General features: G+C 44.3%; 1 protein-coding gene and 1 long non-coding RNA gene across 38 annotated transcripts in view; one reads left to right on the top strand and one right to left on the bottom strand.

Moving 5' to 3' along the window:
• LOC118374512 (integrin alpha-V-like) overlaps positions 1-17,681 on the top strand; it is an 88,184-nt gene that overhangs the window by 64,079 nt on the left and 6,424 nt on the right. For all 34 annotated transcript variants that reach the window (XR_008140358.1, XR_008140353.1, XR_008140345.1 and 31 more), the window contains exons 18-27: positions 2,065-2,202; positions 3,705-3,772; positions 4,342-4,489; positions 8,323-8,415; positions 8,777-8,856; positions 9,628-9,708; positions 10,611-10,716; positions 11,819-11,977; positions 13,036-13,164; positions 13,386-13,499. Coding sequence is in view for 1 of the 34 variants with exons in the window: in XM_052523157.1 (XP_052379117.1) it covers positions 2,065-2,202; positions 3,705-3,772; positions 4,342-4,489; positions 8,323-8,415; positions 8,777-8,856; positions 9,628-9,708; positions 10,611-10,716; positions 11,819-11,977; positions 13,036-13,164; positions 13,386-13,499 (1,116 nt within the window). In the remaining 33 variants the exon portion in view is untranslated. The remainder of the gene's footprint in view (positions 1-2,064; positions 2,203-3,704; positions 3,773-4,341; positions 4,490-8,322; positions 8,416-8,776; positions 8,857-9,627; positions 9,709-10,610; positions 10,717-11,818; positions 11,978-13,035; positions 13,165-13,385; positions 13,500-17,681) is intronic.
• LOC127931205 (uncharacterized) lies at positions 10,725-11,806 on the bottom strand. 4 transcript variants are annotated; one of them, XR_008140366.1, is made up of 3 exons: positions 11,240-11,806; positions 11,108-11,195; positions 10,725-10,909 (listed from the first exon to the last, which is right to left on the bottom strand). It is a non-coding gene; the product is annotated as an uncharacterized LOC127931205 (long non-coding RNA). The 4 variants fall into 4 exon arrangements; XR_008140367.1 differs by having other exon boundaries at positions 10,725-10,888; XR_008140368.1 differs by having other exon boundaries at positions 11,306-11,806.

Below are 17,681 nucleotides of genomic sequence, written 5' to 3'. Positions count from 1 at the left end.
TCCATGATATAATATAACCCGTTGATATTAGTGTGTTCCACTATATAATATAACCAGTTGAGATTAGTGTGTTCCATGATATAATATAACCAGTTGATATTAGTGTGTTCCATTATATAATATAACCAGTTGATATTAGTGTGTTCCATGATATAATATAACCAGTTGATATTAGTGTGTTACATGATATAATATAACCAGTTGATATTAGTGTGTTCCATGATATAATATAACCAGTTGATATTAGTGTGTTCCATGATGTAATATAACCAGTTGATATTAGTGTGTTCCATGATATAACCCGTTGATATTAGTGTGTTCCATGATATAATATAACCAGTTGATATTAGTGTGTTCCATGATATAATATAACCAGTTGATATTAGTGTGTTCCACGATATAATATAGCCAGTTGATATTAGTGTGTTCCATGATATAATATAACCAGTTGATATTAGTGTGTTCCATGATATAACCCGTTGATATTAGTGTGTTCCATGATATAATATAACCAGTTGATATTAGTGTGTTCCATGATATAATATAACCAGTTGATATTAGTGTGTTACATGATATAATATAACCAGTTGATATTAGTGTGTTCCACGATATAATATAACCCGTTGATATCAGTGTGTTCCACAATATAATATAACCAGTTGATATTAGTGTGTTCCATGATATAATATAACCAGTTGATATTAGTGTGTTCCATGATATAACCCGTTGATATTAGTGTGTTCTATGATATAATATAACCAGTTGATATTAGTGTGTTCCATGATATAATATAACCAGTTGATATTAGTGTGTTACATGATATAATATAACCAGTTGATATTAGTGTGTTCCACGATATAATATAGCCAGTTGATATTAGTGTGTTCCATTATATAATATAACCAGTTGATATTAGTGTGTTCCATGATATAATATAACCAGTTGATATTAGTGTGTTCCATGATATAATATAACCCGTTGATATTAGTGTGTTCCATGATATAATATAACCAGTTGATATTAGTGTGTTCCATGATATAACCCGTTGATATTAGTGTGTTCCATGATATAATATAACCAGTTGATATTAGTGTGTTCCATGATATAATATAACCAGTTGATATTAGTGTGTTCCACGATATAATATAACCAGTTGATATTAGTGTGTTCCATGATATAATATAACCAGTTGATATTAGTGTGTTCCATGATATAACCCGTTGATATTAGTGTGTTCCATGATATAATATAACCCGTTGATATTAGTGTGTTCCATGATATAATATAACCAGTTGATATTAGTGTGTTCCATGATATAATATAACCAGTTGATATTAGTGTGTTACATGATATAATATAACCATATATAATGATATAATATAACCCATTGATATTAGTGTTTTACATGATATAATATAACCATATATAATGATATAATATAACCCGTTGATATTAGTGTGTTCCATGATATAACCCGTTGATATTAGTGTGTTCCATGATATAATATAACCATATATAATGATATAATATAACCAGTTGATATTAGTGTGTTCCATGATATAACCCGTTGATATTAGTGTGTTCCATGATATAACCAGTTGATATTAGTGTGTTCCATGATATAACCAGTTGATATTAGTGTGTTCCATGATATAACCAGTTGATATTAGTGTGTTCCATGATATAACCAGTTGATATTAGTGTGTTCCATGATATAACCAGTTGATATTAGTGTGTTCCATGATATAACCAGTTGATATTAGTGTGTTCCTTGATATAACCCGTTGATATTAGTGTGTTCCATGATATAATATAACCCATTGATATTAGTGTTTTACATGATATAATATAACCATATATAATGATATAATATAACCCGTTGATATTAGTGTGTTCCATGATATAATATAACCATATATAATGATATAATATAACCCATTGATATTAGTGTTTTACATGATATAATATAACCATATATAATGATATAATATAACCCGTTGATATTAGTGTGTTCCATGATATAATATAACCATATATAATGATATAATATAACTTGCTCTGCAGGATGACTCTGAGTTCCGGGACAAGATCACTCCCATCTCTGTGTTCATGGAGTTTAGTCTGGACTACCAGCAGGCAGCAGATAAGACCGGCCTACTGCCCATCCTGGAGCAGACTACCCTCACCAACATCTCCAAACAGGTACACATATGTCTTTAACTAAGGATACATCCCAAATGGTACCGTATTCTCTATATAGTGAACAGGGTTCTGGTCAAAACTAGTGTGCCATATAGGGAGTATTGAGCCATTTGGGAAGAACAGTAACTGTTGTGATCAGGTATAGAGTAACACATGGTGAGTAGGAGAGGTGGGTCACATGGTGAGTAGGAGAGGTGGGTCACATGGTGAGTAGGAGAGGTGGGTCACATGGTGAGTAGGAGAGGTGGGTCACATGGTGAGTAGGAGAGGTGGGTCACATGGTGAGTAGGAGAGGTGGGTCACATGGTGAGTAGGAGAGGTGGGTCACATGGTGAGAGGTGGGTCACATGGTGAGTAGGAGAGGTGGGTCACATGGTGAGTAGGAGAGCTGGGTCACATGGTGAGTAGGAGAGGTGGGTCACATGGTGAGTAGGAGAGGTGGGTCACATGGTGAGTAGGAGAGCTGGGTCACATGGTGAGTAGGAGAGGTGGGTCACATGGTGAGCAGGAGAGGTGGGTCACATGGTGAGCAGGAGAGGTGGGTCACATGGTGAGTAGGAGAGGTGGGTCACATGGTGAGTAGGAGAGATGGGTCACATGGTGAGTAGGAGAGGTGGGTCACATGGTGTGTAGGAGAGGTGGGTCACATGGTGAGTAGGAGAGCTGGGTCACATGGTCACATGGTGAGTAGGAGAGCTGGGTCACATGGTGAGTAGGAGAGCTGGGTCACATGGTGAGTAGGAGAGGTGGGTCACATGGTGAGTAGGAGAGGTGGGTCACATGGTGAGTAGGAGAGGTGGGTCACATGGTGAGTAGGAGAGGTGGGTCACATGGTGAGTAGGAGAGGTGGGTCACATGGTGTGTAGGAGAGGTGGGTCACATGGTGAGTAGGAGAGCTGGGTCACATGGTCACATGGTGAGTAGGAGAGCTGGGTCACATGGCGAGTAGGAGAGCTGGGTCACATGGTGAGTAGGAGAGCTGGGTCACATGGTGAGTAGGAGAGCTGGGTCACATGGTGAGTAGGAGAGCTGGGTCACATGGTGAGTAGGAGAGGTGGGTCACATGGTGAGTAGGAGAGGTGGGTCACATGGTGAGTAGGAGAGGTGGGTCACATGGTGAGTAGGAGAGGTGGGTCACATGGTGAGTAGGAGAGGTAGGTCACATGGTGAGTAGGAGAGGTGGGTCACATGGTGAGTAGGAGAGGTGGGTCACATGGTGAGTAGGAGAGATGGGTCACATGGTGAGTAGGAGAGGTGGGTCACATGGTGAGTAGGAGAGGTGGGTCACATGGTGAGTAGGAGAGGTGGGTCACATGGCGAGAGTAGAAGAGGTGGGTCACATGGTGAGTAGGAGAGGTGGGTCACATGGTGAGAGTAGAAGAGATGGGTCACATGGTGAGTAGGAGAGGTGGGTCACATGGTGAGAGTAGAAGAGATGGGTCATATGGTGAGAGTAGAAGAGATGGGTTAACAAACTGTCTGCTTGTGACAATGTTTTTCAGGCCCATGTCCTACTGGACTGTGGAGATGACAACATCTGCAAGCCAGACCTCAAGCTGTCTGTAGTGAGGTGAGTGGTCTGTCACTTGTTCAGTTATCTCCTCTTCCAGGATCTCATGCCACATTCATTCATTCCTATAACAGCTAGCCAAGTCGAGCTGTTTTGGTCTGGTTACACATCCACCCTAGTTGTTGAAACCATGTTGGAAAGGACAGTGATGTAGAATATCTCAGCCAGCACAGTTCTGGTTGACCATCTGGTGTGAATCAGGCATCAGTGAGATGGTCTTAACTTTTCCATTAGTTTCTATTTCTACTACCAGAAGGAGATTGTCCTGACTGAGTAAGGTTTCAAAATCCCAGAAATCTTCTCAGGGTTTTCTGAAATCCTAATTGCAGAATTCCCATAATCAGGCAAGCATAACCAGGGAGGCAATCCTCCATCCAGGATTTCTGACAAACCTCTGAATTTTGGCATAGCAAAATTATGGAAACTTCCCCATAGTCTAACTCCATTCTGTCAATCGGATCTCTGACCTCCCCAGTGACCAGAAGCAGATCATTCTGTTAATCTGATCTCTGACCTCCCCAGTGACCAGAAGCAGATCATTCTGTTAATCTGATCTCTGACCTCCCCAGTGACCAGAAGCAGATCTACATAGGAGATGATAACCCCTTGACCCTGGAGGTGACAGCGGAGAACAGAGGAGAGGGGGCGTACGAGGCAGAGCTCCATGTCTTCCTTCCTCCCCAGGCTGACTTCACTGGGGTCGTACGCAACAGTGAGGTAAAATAAAATAGAGGCCCCAGATGTAACAGATGTGATCGTACTTCGTAACTCTCTTGCATTGTGTTTTTAAACCAAAGTACTGTCCAGCCAGCGATCTCAGTTGATTGATGTTTATTCTGATGATAGACACAAGGAAGCAGATTAGATTTGCAGGACGACAGTATATATTGATGCCTGTAGATTCGTGATACGTCTTTTAGCAGGGAAATAACTGTGAATTGGCAAGGGGGAGCTAATGCGACCATTACAAAGAGAGCATGCTAGCTAACGCGTTCTCTTACAGTGATAACATACTATTAGAGAATGCTAGCTAACGTGTTCTCTTACAGCGATGACATACTATTAGAGAATGCTAGCTAACGTGTTCTCTTACAGCGATAACATACTATTAGAGAATGCTAGCTAACGCGTTCTCTTACAGTGATAACATACTATTAGAGAATGCTAGCTAACTCGTTCTCTTACAGCGATAACATACTATTAGAGAATGCTAGCTAACTCGTTATCTTACAGCGATAACATACTATTAGAGAATGCTAGCTAACTCATTCTCTTACAGTGATAAATAACATACTATTAGAGCATGCTAGCTAACGCGTTTTCTTACAGCGATAACATACTATTAGAGAATGCTAGCTAACGCGTTCTCTTACAGCGATAACATACTATTAGAGAATGCTAGCTAACTCATTCTCTTACAGTGATAACATACTATTAGAGCATGCTAGCTAACGCGTTCTCTTACAGCGATAACATACTATTAGAGAATGCTAGCTAACTCGTTCTCTTACAGCGATAACATACTATTAGAGAATGCTAGCTAACTCGTTCTCTTACAGCGATAACATACTATTAGAGAATGCTAGCTAACTCGTTCTCTTACAGCGATAACATACTATTAGAGAATGCTAGCTAACTCGTTCTCTTACAGTGATAACATACTATTAGAGAATGCTAGCTAACGCGTTCTCTTACAGCGATAACATACTATTAGAGAATGCTAGCTAACGCGTTCTCTTACAGCGATAACATACTATTAGAGAATGCTAGCTAACGCGTTCTCTTACAGCGATAACATACTATTAGAGAATGCTAGCTAACTCGTTCTCTTACAGTGATAACATACTATTAGAGAATGCTAGCTAACGCGTTCTCTTACAGCGATAACATACTATTAGAGAATGCTAGCTAACGTGTTCTCTTACAGCGATAACTTACTATTAGAGAATGCTAGCTAACGCGTTCTCTTACAGTGATAACATACTATTAGAAAATGCTAGCTAACTCGTTCTCTTACAGCGATAACATACTATTAGAGAATGCTAGCTAACTCATTCTCTTACAGTGATAAATAACATACTATTAGAGCATGCTAGCTAACGCGTTCTCTTACAGCGATAACATACTATTAGAGAATGCTAGCTAACGCGTTCTCTTACAGCGATAACATACTATTAGAGAATGCTAGCTAACTCATTCTCTTACAGTGATAACATACTATTAGAGCATGCTAGCTAACGCGTTCTCTTACAGCGATAACATACTATTAGAGAATGCTAGCTAACTCGTTCTCTTACAGCGATAACATACTATTAGAGAATGCTAGCTAACGCGTTCTCTTACAGGGATAACATACTATTAGAGAATGCTAGCTAACGCGTTCTCTTACAGGGATAACATACTATTAGAGAATGCTAGCTAACGCGTTCTCTTACAGGGATAACATACTATTAGAGAATGCTAGCTAACGCGTTCTCTTACAGCGATAACATACTATTAGAGAATGCTAGCTAACGCGTTCTCTTACAGCGATAACATACTATTAGAGAATGCTAGCTAACGCGTTCTCTTACAGGGATAACATACTATTAGAGAATGCTAGCTAACGCGTTCTCTTACAGCATGCTAGCTAACTCGTTCTCTTACAGCGTGCTAGCTAACTCGTTCTCTTACAGCGATAACAGACTATTAGAGCATGCTAGCTAACTCGTTCTCTTACCGCGGTAACGTACAACAGCACATCCCAGGTTGCTCCCAATATCTAACCGGCACCGTACACATACTGTGTCTATAGGAATATATAAACATGGGATAGATTTTTCTGCAGTGTCAGTTGGAAACTTAACCAACTTAACCAACTTACATCAGCTTCACTCAGTGTAAATTACACATTAGGAACACCTTCCTAATATTGAATTAGCACTCCCTTTTGCCCCCAGAACAGCCTCATTTCGTCGGGTCCATGGACTCTACAAGGCGTCGAAAGCGTTCCACAGGGATGCTGACCCATGTTGATTTCAATGCTTCCCACAGTTGTGTCAAGATGGCTGGATGTCCGTTGGGTGGTGAACCATTCTTGATACACACAGGAAACTGTTGAGCGTGGAAAACCCAGAAGCGTTGACGTTCTTGACCCACACAAACCGGTGCGCCTGGCACCTACTACCATACCCCGTTCAAAGGCACTTAATTATTTAGTTTCAATGCTTAAAAATAATGATTTAACCAGGTCTCCTCCCCTTCTATTCTACAGTGATTGAAGTGGATTTAACAAGTGACATCAATAAGGGATCTTTCACCTGGTCAGTCTATGTCATGGAAAGAGCAGGTGTTCCTAATGTTTTGTACACTCAGTGTCGTCTTGCCTCTGTGTGTTGAATGCCGAAGGAAGGATACATACACCCCAAAGGGAAGGACAATAAATACAATACAACAGTTTGTGGTTTTGACAATGAAATAGGAAACCGGTGGATTGCATTAGTCAAGCTGATAGATCTTATTCATTTCTCCGTCCCAGAATCTGTATGACTTCACTGTGCATCGCCCGGTACAGTGGTGGCTAGGTTATCCATTACATAAGGTGTTAAATCAAATCAAATCAACATAATAATGTCACATGTGGCCTTACAGTGAAATGCTGAATACAACAGGTGTAGTGTAGTAGACCTTACAGTGAAATGCTGAATACAACAGGTGTAGTAGACCTCACAGTGAAATGCTGAGTACAACAGGTGTAGTAGACCTCACAGTGAAATGCTGAGTACAACAGGTGTAGTAGACCTCACAGTGAAATGCTGAATACAACAGGTGTAGTAGACCTTACAGTGAAATGCTGAATACAACAGGTGTAGTAGACCTGCTGAATACAACAGGTGTAGTAGACCTCACAGTGAAATGCTGAATACAACAGGTGTAGTAGACCTTTCAGTGAAATGCTGAATACAGGTGTACAGGTGTGAGTAGACCTCACAGTGAAATGCTGAATACAACAGGTGTAGTAGACCTTACAGTGAAATGCTGAATAAAACAGGTGTAGTAGACCTCACAGTGAAATGCTGAGTACAACAGGTGTAGTAGACCTCACAGTGAAATGCTGAATAAAACAGCTGTAGTAGACCTTACAGTGAAATGCTGAATAAAACAGGTGTAGTAGACCTTACAGTGAAATGCTGAATAAAACAGCTGTAGTAGACCTTACAGTGAAATGCTGAATAAAACAGCTGTAGTAGACCTTACAGTGAAATGCTGAATAAAACAGGTGTAGTAGACCTCACAGTGAAATGCTGAGTACAACAGTAGACCTTACAGTGAAATGCTTAACTGCAAGCCTTTAACCAACAATGCAGTTTTAAGAAAAATAAGGGTGAAGTAAAAATAAAAAATGAAAGTAATTAAACATCAGCATTAAAATAACGGTAGAGAGGCTATATAACCTGGGCCACAGGTTAGTCGAAGGTAATTGAGGTAATATGTGCATGTAGGTATAGTTAAAGTGACTAGCTATCAACATTAACATAGTATCATGCACTTTGTCGGTTTCTCCCTTGCAGACTCTGTCAAGATTGTCCTGTGCATACAAGACAGAGAACCAGACCAGGGTGGTGGTGTGTGACCTGGGGAACCCCATGAAAGGAGGAATTAAGGTGAGTGGATGGAGCAGTCAGATTGGTATCTGTCCCGTTGACCTGAATGGTGTAGGGAGGGTCGGGGGTGTCTGTTCTAGGGATTCTATTTCTATGTTGGTGTTGACTAGACAGCGCCATTTCGCCAGTTGAAATTCCTGGTACATGTGAATGTACTTGGTGAATAAAGATGATTCCGATTCTGATCAGAGGGTGTGTTTACACAGGCTGCCCAAATCTGATTCATTTATTGGCAAAAAAAAATAAAAAAATCAGATCTGATTGGTAAAACATATTTGGGAAACATTTCGGTATTGTGCTGCCTGTATAAACGCATGGTGATGGTGATGATCCTGATGCTGTGGTGCGATGTCGTCTTCAGGTGCTGGCCGGACTCCACTTCAGTGTTCATCAGCTCTCGGAGCAGGACACGTTTGTGAAGTTTGACCTGCAGATACAGAGGTAATGAGCTGGTAACAGAAACGGGTTCAGAACACAAGTCTTTCTTACAGGTGTGGCTTTTAGAAATAAAAATTACTTTTCCTGAGCTTTATTTCCAAACAACTGGGTGTGTATAAAAGTCTCTCTCGCGAGACTTAATGAACCTACTAACCTGTATAAGTAATGGAATGAAACGGTCGAATGGGCATAAAGTTAGGACCTAATTTAACTAAAAATCCTTTTTTAGAGAAGAGACTCCTTGTACATTCTTCACACACATTCTGACTCTGTGGTAACAGACAGTGAGACTAAAGGCGTGTCCCAAACAGCACCCTACTTCCTATATTGGACCAGTTTGACACGAGCAAATGTAAAATATAACAAATATATGGTATTTCTCTTCTCCCTGGTTGGATTGACAGAGTAGCTGCATTTGTTGTTATGAAAGAAAACCTCTTGTTTACTCTCCTCGCTAACCCAAGGTCACGCTGGTCCTCTCTACAAAAAAAAAAACATATTCTGTTGATCAAAGTCATTGTTAAATTGTTTAGAATATAGTTGAGAGCCTATGTGTCTTGTGGTGGAATTGTCTGGAGTTTTTTTGGTATATTTCTTATGAGGCTTTAGCAGCTAGTTCAAAATCATGGACAAAAAAATGACAATACAATGCAATGGTTCCACCCTGTGGACATTTTGTGTTTTAGCATCGACCTGTACTGTGTACACTGCTTATCTGATGTTTTCACAAGTCTTTCTTTTCAAATAACTTAATAATATAATACTGTCTTTCAGTTCCAACCAGTTCAACAGCACCAGCAGTCTGGTCTCCAGCATCACTACGCTGGCTGTTCTGGCCAATGTGGATGTCAGAGGGTATGTTGTCTTCTCCAAGGACGGCCATCACTGAACAAAAGCTTAGCCGTTTAAGTACAGAAATATCATCTAATTGAAGTGTGCAAAGAATGTTATTTCACTTTAGTATATTCTCCTGCATTTTATCCTACCTTAATGGGCAGGTCGGAGGTCACCAACACACACCTCATCCTACCTTAATGGGCAGGTCGGAGGTCACCAACACACACCTCATCCTACCTTAATGGGCAGGTCGGAGGTCACCAACACACACCTCATCCTACCTTAATGGGCAGGTCGGAGGTCACCAACATACACCTCATTCTACCTTAATGGGCAGGTCGGAGGTCACCAACATACACCTCATCCTACCTTAATGGGCAGGTCGGAGGTCACCAACATACACCTTATCCTACCTTACTGGGCAGGTGGGAGGTCACCAACATACACCTTATCCTACCTTACTGGGCAGGTGGGAGGTCACCAACATACACCTCATTCTACCTTAATGGGAAGGTCGGAGGTCACCAACACACACCTCATCCTACCTTAATGGGCAGGTCGGAGGTCACCAACACACATCATAAAATGCAGATTGTGTTTAGATTATAATTATCAGCTAATTAGCTGGTAATTAGTAAATATCTGCCAGCTCAAATCCCAGGTGGGACCTTCAGCTTTGTCTGTCTGTCTGTCTGTCTGTCTGTCCGTCTGTCTGTCTTCCTCAGACCTGAGGGTAACAGAAGGGTTTAGTTTGATGGAATGTAGTAGCAAAGACAGTACTGATGTCCCCTACCATCTCTCATATAGTAATGACTTTATTGATTCACGGTAACAGGATGTGAAGAAATGCAGAGTGTACTTTATAAATATGTATAGCCCAGACGTTGAACCCCAACCCCCCCCCCTTCCCTCTGCTGTAGGGTGGCGCTTCCTGACCAGGTCTTCCTGCCCATCGCTAACTGGAAGCCCAAAGAAAACCCTGTCTTAGGAGACGACATCGGTCCACAAATACTGCACATCTATGAGGTCAACCATGACACTGTTCCCTATATAGGCTGGTCAAATGACACCCTATTCCCTAGATAGGCTGGTCAAAAGTAATGCACTATATTGGGTCGTGTCGTGACATTAGACCTCCGTGTCGTGACATTAGACCCTCCGTGTCGTGACATTAGACCTCCGTGTCGTGACATTAGACCTCCGTGTCGTGACATTAGACCTGCCGTGTCGTGACATTAGATTCACCATGTCGTGACATTAGACCCTCCGTGTCGTGACATTAGAGTCACCGTGTCGTGACATTAGACCTGCCGTGTCGTGACATTAGATTCACTGTGTCGTGACATTAGACCCTCCGTGTCGTGACATTAGACCCACAGTGTCGTGACATTAGACCCTCCGTGTTGTGATATTAGACCCTCCGTGTCGTGACATTAGACCCTCCGTGTCGTGACATTAGACCCTCCGTGTCGTGACATTAGACCTGCCGTGTCGTGACATTAGACCTGCCGTGTCGTGACATTAGACCCTCCGTGTCGTGACATTAGACCCTCCGTGTCGTGACATTAGACCCTCCGTGTCGTGACATTAGACCCATTGTGTCGTGACATTAGACCCTCCGTGTCGTGACATTAGACCCTCCGTGTCGTGACATTAGACCCTCCGTGTCGTGACATTAGACCCTCCGTGTCGTGACATTAGACCCTCCGTGTCGTGACATTAGACCCTCCGTGTCGTGACATTAGACCCTCCGTGTCGTGACATTAGACCCTCCGTGTCGTGACATTAGACCTGCCGTGTCGTGACATTAGACCCTCCGTGTCGTGACATTAGACCCTCCGTGTCGTGACATTAGACCCTCCGTGTCGTGACATTAGACCCTCCGTGTCGTGACATTAGACCCTCCGTGTTGTGACATTAGACCCTCCGTGTCGTGACATTCGACCCGACGTGTCGGTCGTGACATTAGATTCACCATGTCTTGACATTAGACCCGACGTGTAATTTACCTGTAGATCAATGTCAACTGACAAATGTAAAAACGGACATAGCTGACCTTTCACGTAACACCGATATAAGTCAGTGAAGCCTGGAGCAGTACCAGTAACTACAATCTGTCTTATTCCAGTTGCGTAACAGAGGTCCCAGTACCTTCAGCAAGGCCATACTGGACATCGAGTGGCCCTACAGGTTCAACAACGGCTCTCTGCTCTACATCACTAAACTAGAGGTGGACGGAGGCATGAACTGCAGTACAGACATGGAGATCAACCCACTCAATGTCTCAGTATGTGATATTCTCTCCCTTCCATTCAGCCTTCCATTCACCATTTCATTCAACCTAGACACTGGCTCTTTTTCAATTGTCTAAACAGTCTGTCCTCTCCGATGCTCCTCCCATTTATTGCACTGATCTGAAAGAAGTGATCAGGTGAACCATCAGCCTGGTGACCAGGTGAACGTCAGCCTGGCGACAAAGATGAACGTCAGCCTGGCGACAAAGGTGAACGTCAACCTGGCGACCAGGTGAACGTCAGCCAGGCGACCAGGTGAACGTCAGCCTGGCGACCAGGTGAACGTCAGCCTGGCGACCAGGTGAACGTCAGCCTGGCGACCAGGTGAACGTCAGCCTGGCGACCAGGTGAACGTCAACCAGGCGACCAGGTGAACGTCAGCCTGGCGACCAGGTGAACGTCAGCCAGGCGACCAGGTGAACGTCAGCCAGGCGACCAGGTGAACGTCAGCCAGGCGACCAGGTGAACGTCAGCCAGGCGACCAGGTGAACGTCAGCCAGGCGACCAGGTGAACGTCAGCCTGGCGACCAGGTGAACGTCAGCCTGGCGACCAGGTGAACGTCAGCCAGGCGACCAGGTGAACGTCAGCCAGGCGACCAGGTGAACGTCAGCCAGGCGACCAGGTGAACGTCAGCCAGGCGACCAGGTGAACGTCAGCCTGGCGACCAGGTGAACGTCAGCCAGGCGACCAGGTGAACGTCAGCCAGGCGACCAGGTGAACGTCAGCCAGGCGACCAGGTGAACGTCAGCCAGGCGACCAGGTGAACGTCAGCCAGGCGACCAGGTGAACGTCAGCCTGGCGACCAGGTGAACGTCAGCCTGGCGACCAGGTGAACGTCAGCCAGGCGACCAGGTGAACGTCAGCCAGGCGATAAACTAACCTGCCACTGCAGGTAACACCAGTCAGTATTTTCCGTCAGTTGAAATGAACAGGAGGAGACAACGAGGGAACAGATTGTTAAACAATTGAGATAGAGCTTCCGTTGCTGTTGGTGACATAATAATCTAAGTTATTTGAAGGGATTCCTCTCTCTCTCTCTGTCCGTTCTAGAATCCTCTGTCAGCAGAGACAAATGGTTCAGCTTCCACCAGTGGAGACAATACAGAAGGGAGGAACAGGATCCATGTTCACCGCAGAGAGCTGGCGAAGAAAGAGATGGAGGGAGACCTGGAAACTCTGGTACTTGGCGTGATTACCTGGCTGATGCTGTACTGTCATTTTATACCAGGGTTTCGGGTCAATTCCATTTCAATTCAGTTGATTCAGGAAGTAAACCGCAAGTCTGAAATGTACTTTCTGAATCGCTAACCCTGTTGGCTACGGTACTAATGTACTCATACAGATGGCATTAGCCATATGGATTGTGTTTAATGTCACTGTGAATGTGTCTCCTCACTCAGGACTGTTCCAAGGCCCAGTGCCTGAAGCTCCGGTGCCAGGTGGGCCGTGTGGAGAGAGGTCAGAGTACTACCCTATACGTCCACTCCAGACTGGGGGTGGCCACCTTCCTCAAGGTGAGACTCCTGTCTGTTATCCCCTAGAGCAGTGCTTTTCAACTCTTCACATACCAGGTCTGGACCCTGCTGGGTTTTATTTTCTACCTGATAATTAATTGCACCCTCTACATCACTCCCTGATTAGAGGGAAACAATGGAAGAAGAGAAAACCCGCAGTGGAACTGGCTTCGAGTTTAGTTTGAAGGGACCTAGACGTTCTATACTAGCCTGGTGGTCCCAGATGTGTTTGTTCTGTATTGTACGTCCACTCAAGACTATAGGGGGGTGACCACCTTCCTCAAGATGAGACATTCCACCTACTGTAGTTGAAGCATACAGCAGGGTTGTGTTCATTAGGCACCAAACGGGGGTACATTGGGGGTACTATCTATCCAATGAGAAATGCCGTTTCTGATTTCCATTTCAAGACATGTGGCTACAGTGTGCCCCAGTGGCGATTTTAGCATGTAAATCTTGGTGGGGCAAACCAACATTTTTTTGCATACCAGCAAAGCCACTACACAACACAACACTAAACAATACATGAATTGCACTATAACCGTGACAAACGGTGACCACAAACTGTTAGGACCTACATAAAGCTGTCCCCAACAGCAGAGTCCCAACAGCAGAGTCCCAACACCTTACCACTGCTACACCTGTCTATCAGAGGAACCTTGTCTGGCAGTGAAACAGTTCATTCAGACTCATTTACTTCCTTTAAAAAAAAACAATACTGATATGGATGACTTGCTTAAACAAATGTGGTTTCTACTGACAATTGAGATGTACGAACTATGGCATAGCGAGACGACCAGTGGATAAGAGGCAATGCATCATTTCGATTGATCAAGCTAGGATGGACATAGTCAATATAACTATTTGTTCAGCACTTTTGAAATGTACTTCAACATAATTCAGAACATGGGCCGTTCTTACAGTGTTCTCCCTGTACACCAAGTCAGAACCGTAGGATAAATAAAGGGGCATATAAGCAGACAATGCTCTTACAATATTCAATAATATAATTTCTCTAAAACAGGTTAGAGGCTACTTGTGCACCACCAAGTCAGAACAGCAGGAGAAATTAAGATGGGAAAATAGACCAAATTATTAGGGTGAGGCACATGGGCTACTAACAGCTTACTACACAACATACACTTAGTATGACTTTCTTAGCTACAGTATCTCCTTGGTATATTATATCATTTATGCAGCGGTGTACAACACATTTTTGGACTCACTTGAACAGGAAGGTGAAGCGGCAGTCCTTCGTGGGCAAATTTTGTCATCAAAGTCTGGCATTCTCTGGATTTATGGTGCATTCAAGACATTACATTACATTTACATTTAAGTCATTTAGCAGACGCTCTTATCCAGAGCGACTTACAAATTGGTGCATTCACCTTATGACATCCAGTGGAACAGCCACTTTACAATAGTGCATCTAAATCTTTTAAGGGGGGTGAGAAGGATTACTTTATCCTATCCTAGGTATTCCTTAAAGAGGTGGGGTTTCAGGTGTCTCCGGAAGGTGGTGATTGACTCCGCTGTCCTGGCGTCGTGAGGGAGTGTGTTCCATCATTGGGGAGCCAGAGCAGCAAACAGTTTTGACTGGGCTGAGCGGGAACTGTACTTCCTCAGTGGTAGGGAGGCGAGCAGGCCAGAGGTGGATGAACGCAGTGCCCTTGTTTGGGTGTAGGGCCTGATCAGAGCCTGGAGGTACTGAGGTGCCGTTCCCCTCACAGCTCCGTAGGCAAGCACCATGGTCTTGTAGCGGATGCGAGCTTCAACTGGAAGCCAGTGGAGAGAGCGGAGGAGCGGGGTGACGTGGAGAGAACTTGGGAAGGTTGAACACCAGACGGGCTGCGGCGTTCTGGATGAGTTGTAGGGGTTTAATGGCACAGGCAGGGAGCCCAGCCAACAGCGAGTTGCAGTAATCCAGACGGGAGATGACAAGTGCCTGGATTAGGACCTGCGCCGCTTCCTGTGTGAGGCAGGGTCGTACTCTGCGGATGTTGTAGAGCATGAACCTACAGGAACGGGCCACCGCCTTGATGTTAGTTGAGAACGACAGGGTGTTGTCCAGGATCACGCCAAGGTTCTTAGCGCTCTGGGAGGAGGACACAATGGAGTTGTCAACCGTGATGGCGAGATCATGGAACGGGCAGTCCTTCCCCGGGAGGAAGAGCAGCTCCGTCTTGCCGAGGTTCAGCTTGAGGTGGTGATCCGTCATCCACACTGATATGTCTGCCAGACATGCAGAGATGCGATTCACCACCTGGTCATCAGAAGGAGGAAAGGAGAAGATTAATTGTGTGTCGTCTGCATAGCAATGATAGGAGAGACCATGTGAGGTTATGACAGAGCCAAGTGACTTGGTGTATAGCGAGAATAGGAGAGGGCCTAGAACAGAGCCTGGGGGACACCAATGGTGAGAGCGCGTGGTGAGGAGACAGATTCTCGCCACGCCACCTGGTAGGAGCGACCTGTCAGGTAGGACGCAATCCAAGCGTGGGCCGCGCCGGAGATGCCCAACTCGGAGAGGGTGGAGAGGAGGATCTGATGGTTCACAGTATCGAAGGCAGCCGATAGGTCTAGAAGGATGAGAGCAGAGGAGAGAGAGTTAGCTTTAGCGGTGCGGAGCGCCTCCGTGATACAGAGAAGAGCAGTCTCAGTTGAATGACTAGTCTTGAAACCTGACTGATTTGGATCAAGAAGGTCATTCTGAGAGAGATAGCGGGAGAGCTGGCCAAGGACGGCACGTTCAAGAGTTTTGGAGAGAAAAGAAAGAAGGGATACTGGTCTGTAGTTGTTGACATCGGAGGGATCGAGTGTAGGTTTTTTCAGAAGGGGTGCAACTCTCGCTCTCTTGAAGACGGAAGGGACGTAGCCAGCGGTCAGGGATGAGTTGATGAGCGAGGTGAGGTAAGGGAGAAGGTCTCCGGAAATAGTCTGGAGAAGAGAGGAGGGGATAGGGTCGAGCGGGCAGGTTGTTGGGCGGCCGGCCGTCACAAGACGCGAGATTTCATCTGGAGAGAGAGGGGAGAAAGAGGTCAGAGCACCGGGTAGGGCAGTGTGAGCAGAACCAGCGGTGTCGTTTGACTTAGCAAACGAGGATCGGATGTCGTCGACCTTCTTTTCAAAATGGTTGACGAAGTCATCTGCAAGACAACTGGGAACTCTGGGAAAAAAACAAGGTCGAATCATGATGACGTCAGTGATCTTTAGTTAGCCGCTGATTCCTTCCAAACCACTCATTGTTGAATTTACGATTTCCATCTTGTTGTGTAATATTTATGTCCAATGGCCAATGAGCACCAATATGTTTTATTAATCATTTATCTTCATTATTTCTCTTCATATGACAAATATTAAAAAAGATTTGCCAGTAGATTGTCGACGTGATTCATGATGATGACTGCTAGCTAGGATTGTGAAAGTATGATGTTGACATGATCAGTCTAATCAAAGCGACGGTAGATATAATGTGATTTGACATCATTTTATCTGTGGCCAATGACCTACAGCCTTCTTGGATGGGCACTTCTAATGTAACTCTATGGCAGCACCCAAGGGGCTTGAATTTTCAAGGTCTACCTTTAGATTTGGCAGTGACGTAGTGTCCCCATGAGTGACAGGACACTGAGCCAATCACGGCACAACAAGAGGACATTACCAACCCCTATGCGCCGTATTTTCCTCTGGCTGCCCCAACACCACAGAAAGCACTGAGCTAGGCTGAAACACCTGAAATTCCCTGAATAATGGGTCGCCACTGGTGTGCCCTAATGAACAAGAGCCTGGTACACCTGGTTGTAGCATAGTGTATGCTTGTTAAAGCTTGCTATTGACGCATCACACTGGATCTGCACAAATAAATCTGTCACCACCAGGCTAGCTATATGGGCCATAACTTAAATAAATCTGTCACCACCAGGCTAGCTATATGGGCCATAACTTAAATAAATCTGTCACCACCAGGCTAGCTATATGGGCCATAACTTAAATAAATCTGGCACCACCAGGCTAGCTATATGGGCCATAACTTAAATAAATCTGTCACCACCAGGCTAGCTATATGGGCCATAACTTAAATAAATCTGGCACCACCAGACTAGCTATATGGGCCATAACTTAAATAGATCTGGCACCACCAGACTAGCTATATGGGCCATAACTTAAATAAATCTGGCACCA

This window comes from Oncorhynchus keta, chromosome 7 (genome assembly GCF_023373465.1).
Source record: "Oncorhynchus keta strain PuntledgeMale-10-30-2019 chromosome 7, Oket_V2, whole genome shotgun sequence".
Taxonomy (NCBI): domain Eukaryota; kingdom Metazoa; phylum Chordata; class Actinopteri; order Salmoniformes; family Salmonidae; genus Oncorhynchus; species Oncorhynchus keta.
The sequence above is the reverse complement of the archived record's forward strand: the minus strand, read 5'-3'. Positions and strand labels throughout refer to the sequence as shown.